The 4,971-nt window shown below is 36.0% G+C and overlaps 1 protein-coding gene across 1 annotated transcript; it reads right to left on the bottom strand.

Annotated features, from left to right (window-relative positions):
* Nucleotides 1-871: 871 nt before the first annotated feature.
* Orc6 (Origin recognition complex subunit 6) lies at nt 872-4,929 on the bottom strand. Its single transcript, XM_074106214.1, has 6 exons — nt 4,777-4,929; nt 4,451-4,577; nt 3,588-3,776; nt 2,849-2,904; nt 2,098-2,261; nt 872-1,723 (listed from the first exon to the last, which is right to left on the bottom strand). The coding sequence occupies exons 1-6, from the start codon at nt 4,848-4,850 to the stop codon at nt 1,206-1,208; spliced, it is 1,128 nt and encodes a 375-aa protein (XP_073962315.1). The 5' UTR covers nt 4,851-4,929; the 3' UTR covers nt 872-1,205.
* Between the last annotated feature and the right edge of the window lie 42 nt (nt 4,930-4,971).

Below are 4,971 nucleotides of genomic sequence, written 5' to 3'. Positions count from 1 at the left end.
AGGCGCATGACCAAGTAGATGACGACATTGAACTATTGTTTAAATCAGTCTAAATGTCTTTAAGATAAAGTTCACACCATTGAAATTATTAGGCTGAGTTTCTACCAGAGACGCGCGAGGATGTGTCGCGAGGAATGTACTTGCTCGCACAGCACAGCTCTAGTGCAAACAGTTGAGCGAAGCGAGGATAGGTTAATAAAATGTTTCTATTGGTTCATGAGAAACAATCCTCACGCAACGCCTCCACGAACATCTCTGGTTGACACTAAAAGACCCATCGTACGTACAAATTTTGAACATAACGCCAAAACAAAAGTCAACTTTTATTTGGTTCCCAATTTGGTTGAAAATTCTTTTTCACTTCTCATGCTCGTAAAGTTCGTGTTTATGCTGTATCTAGGCGACATAAAATGACTTTTTATGCTCTAGTGCATAAAAAAAAATCTTCATCTAATACCAACTCAAGACCAAGGTAATCAGGTGTCAACAGCCACAAACAAAAAAGTTTCTATATATTTTTCAAATATTTTTTAATTTATATAAAACTAAAAATCAATCATAATACATCAGTAAAATTAAAATAATGGAACTATTATAATAAAGCCTAAAAAATAAAAGGTACATAGAAAGTGAATCATTGTTTCCACTGTTGCTATTTCATTTCCTCGCCATCGAAGTGAAAAGCAGAGTGTAAAACTCGAGCATTAAACCCATTTTCCCCTCGACGTGTCTATCCACCCGAGCCGGTACACCCACACGGCTATATGAACGCCTCAGGTAAAATGGCTAGTTTTTTGCTGTTGTTGTACAATCTACTATTATTAAAAATTTGACACGAGTCTCCGCAGGCTATAAATAATAATAAAAGTTCCGGTTTTCAATTATATAATTAAGATAATAATTTAAAATTACACATTACATTAAAAACGAGTCTTAAATTTAAAAAAAAGTCAATTTCAAACCCATAATGGCTTATCGAATATCTTAGTCTTAGAAACATTAAAAACATTCAATATAAAATTCCAGTGAATTAAAATTATTGGTCGAATTTAACTCGTAGTTTGTTGCGTTTAAGGCACATACTTACACAATACCCTTTTACTAAAATCAACTCTCACACATTTTCCTATAATTAAAGGCCTCACAAATTATAATTTAACTTTATGAAAAATTGAGAAATATCAGTCTTACTGCAATATCTTTGGTCATAAATTAGTAGGAAACAGCAATCTGACTCCATTGTTCTTATTAGGGGTTTTGTATGGAGAAAACTTTTGGGGACTTTTCCTAGGGGATCTCCGAGGAGACATGTTATTTAGGATATTTCCAAACATATCTTCCGGTGGCGTATATCTAGTAACTTCTTTGTGTGGGGTACCTCTAGAAACCTCTTTTTGTGGGCTACCCCTAGTAATTTCTTTCGATGGGGTTCCACTAGTAACTTTTTGTGGGGTACCCCTAGAAACCTCTTTTTGTGGGGTACCCCTAGTAACTTTTTTCTGCGGGGTACCCATAGTAACTTCTTTCGATAAGATTTTATTTGTTTCTTTAACTGTCGCTTTTCTAGGCGATTTCAGCCTAGTCTCATTTTCTTTCATCTTTAATTGTTTGAGTTCTTCATAGGCGCTTTCTAGCATGCGCTGTTTCCAAGTCTCATATGGTTCTATCTCAATTTCCGTGGGGCCTTCCTCTTTAGAATCTGCTTCCATCTCTTGATTATCATCTGGAAACATCAATGTATTTTTTTAGCATCTTTTGCGGCACCTTACCGTCGTAATGCCTAATGTGCAATATAACAATAAGTTATATGGTGTCAGAATACATAAAAAGGTATGTATGTACTTAAATGAAATGTCAAAAAATCCAGCCCTTTTTTTTCGTGACTTTGTTGTTGGCCAATTCATTATTCTAGTTTCAGCATTAAACAAAATTACCCCAAAAAAAGTTGGTTGTGGGACAGGTGGTAATTTTGTATAAGTACCCTATATTGAAAAGTGATCGAAACTAGTAACAAAAATCGTTATATCACGAGTTTGTTACGCAACAAAGTATGCGCGCAGGGCGTCCGACTTAGCGAATGAATTAAAACTGTCTTACCACTGTTCACAGCGTTCTTGGCAGGCCTCCCCCTTTTTTTCTTGGCGATGTTGAATTTCTCGTTCACAAAGCTAGCCCAGTCAGCCTCAAGCTTGGCCCATTGTGCAGGCTTCAGGCGACATTTCTCGTTTATTTTGACTTTCGACACTTTCACTTTGTTAATTCTGAAAATATTAAAAAATTGCCATGTTCATTCAAGTATGTATATCCATAGCGTCAAATATATGTATAGTATACACTGACCTTATGGTTAGTGGCATAAAGATGTATAGTATTTTTTGACGTCTTGGTAACATACATGCTTTTATGACCTTAATTGTTTGTTGATGTTTGACAGTTATTTCTTGACTTCCAGAAGTGAAAACTTTTAATATAACTCACCACAGTCAACAATCGTTCAATATGGTTTAAATAAGCTTTAACCATGGCTTTGCTCACATTTCGTGAACTATTAAGTCTAGCAGTTAAATTTCTGGGAGTTTAAAAAATTTCCACAGGAATTTTCAAAAATTATATTGCGGTCTTTATTTCTTTTAATTAATTTCAGGCTTTGAGATGCGCGTAAATCTCAACCTCGTGGGAGTATCAAAGTAAATAAGTTTTTTTGTTAAGAATGTTATGTTTAATACAAGGTTTTTGCTGACTGTATTATTTGTTGACTGTACTTGCATTGTCATTCAAACTACATTTCTGTACCATGTGAGATATCATTATACCTAATACATAAACACATGTATTATAATTTACTTACCTACAAGCTTGAAATACAGCCATGCATACATATTGTGGGAGACTTAGATCCACCTCCTGAAAATTAGAAAAGTTACTCAACATCATGTTCCACAAGAAAAAAAGAAAGTCCATCCTACTAAATTACATTTTTCTAGAAAGAGATCTAATGTAAACTTCATTTGTTGTCTTCCATAATTTTCAACAGATATTGCTATGATTTTGTCCCAATGTTTTTTTTTGTTTTATAACATTAAGTCATTTAAGAGAAAATTTTTGTTTCATGCATATTCCCTATTACTTCAGGTGATCATGTCAGTCTCACGGGTGCTCACTCAGTGATTACACAAGGGACAGATCAAAGAAGTGGTGAATGCAAAAATTGCTTTGTCAGATGCCACCTCTAAGAGCCAAGAATTGACCTGGCCATTGTGCATAGAACCCAAACCCCCAAGAACTTTACATATATTTGATAGATCATCATCATCATCATCATCATCATCATCATCATCGGCCTATCTTAGTCCACTGCTGGACATAGGCCTCTCCAGTTGCACGCCACTGAGCACAATCCTCGGCCAGTCTCATCCAGTTCTTGCCAGCTAACCTGCAAAGATCATCGCTCCACCTAGTCTGAGGGCGTCCTACGCCACGCTTGCCGATTTGCAGTCTCCACTCAAGAACTCGTTTGCCCCAGCGGTTATCAGTTCTTCGACTGATATAAACTGATACTTGATAGATATTTGGCAAGAATTTTATACCACTTTTGCATGTCTCTGGTACTCCTCAAGTATCTTCTCAGCAGTCTCCTGAACCCCCGTGCACTGCAAGGAGACACACAGCAATGGCACCGATAGCTTGCTGGTGTTCAGCTCTAGAAGGTTTTCCACAGTCTTGCGGTTACTTGTATATGCTACTGGCTTTAGACCCGAGTATTTCACTGCTGTTTTCTGAAAAATACATGGGATATTAAGTTATTGGTTAACAGTTTTTTTTCAACTTCTTTACTACCCTACCTATGTTAAAAGGTGACCAAAACTATGGCAAAAACTGGCAAATTATGAGTAGTTATGCACGACTGTTACACTAGACGCGTGAGGCATCCATGCTGCTTTATGCTATTTTAGTAAAATAAGTTAAACATTGGCAGTTACTTTTTATTAGCCAGACAGATAACTGTAAAAGAAATCAAAACTGCAGCACGGACACTCAGGAGCAGATCCTAGCACACAAATAATGGATTATTAGGAATTTCAAATGCAGTAATTCTATACAAATCTATGGACCTGCCATATACGGACAGTAGTTTTCTGTTCAAACTTTTCTCTGTTTCAGAATTCTGCATGGTGGCCTGTGCGTTCAGAATTGAAATAAATGTATGTGCGTGATGTATTTACTGAATCCAAATCGGAATTTAGTGTATGTAGCGCCCTAAAGCATGAGCAACATCAAGAGAGAAAAATAAATAAAAGAAATCTATTCAATAGTTTGTTAATAGCAAATAGTAAGTAAAAATTTGGGGCTGACCTTCCTATATATTACTGTACTGGATATAAAAAAAACAAATTGATAACCTCCTCCTTTTATTGAAGTTGGTTAAAAAAGAGCTTTGTTTGAGTCTTACCACATCTAATTCGACTCCATAAATGCCTGCAGCTAAGTCCAGACAGATCACCACCTTGCTCGTGTCGCTCAAGTTGCTCCCGGCAACAGTTTTAGTCTGCAGTAGTCGTTCAAACTCGGCAGCCTTACTGGAAATATGAAATAATAATATTTAAAAAAAAAACATTAACAGTTTTAGAACTACGCATAAATAAAAAAATGTTTTTCCTTGCAGAATTGTTTGTTAGTAGCATTTCTGCCCAAAAAACTTGCTGAATACGAACATAGCACTCAATTTTGAATGAAACGTAAAAAATTGCTTGCGATTCGGAAACATCGAAAATATACCTTAACACTTTATCTTCCTCCCTTAGACCCATTTTTGATGCTAGAAGTTGAAGAGTTTTATTGTACGAAGCCATGGTCTTACGAAATTATATATATATTTTGTTATTTGCAGTAACAATAATTAGTGGGCAAAATTGCGCGCCCGACCCGAACTCCGAACATCAAAGAGTAATAATATACCGAGAGTCTCGTCTC

Source organism: Choristoneura fumiferana, chromosome 24 (assembly GCF_025370935.1).
Source record: "Choristoneura fumiferana chromosome 24, NRCan_CFum_1, whole genome shotgun sequence".
NCBI lineage: Eukaryota > Metazoa > Arthropoda > Insecta > Lepidoptera > Tortricidae > Choristoneura > Choristoneura fumiferana.
Note: the sequence above shows the minus strand (reverse complement) of the source record. Positions and strands in the feature narration are given on the sequence as shown.

What these genes read in the sequence shown, in the direction of transcription:
- Orc6 (XM_074106214.1), bottom strand. Translation starts at nt 4,850, where the DNA reads ATGGCTTCGTACAATAAAACTCTTCAACTTCTAGCATCAAAAATGGGT. An exon ending in ATGGAGTCGAATTAGATGTG is followed by an intron (nt 3,777 to 4,450) that starts GTAAGACTCAAA and finishes TGTATTTTTCAG; the next exon opens with AAAACAGCAGTGAAATACTC. An exon ending in GCTGTATTTCAAGCTTGTAG is followed by an intron (nt 2,262 to 2,848) that starts GTAAGTAAATTA and finishes TAATATTTTCAG; the next exon opens with AATTAACAAAGTGAAAGTGT.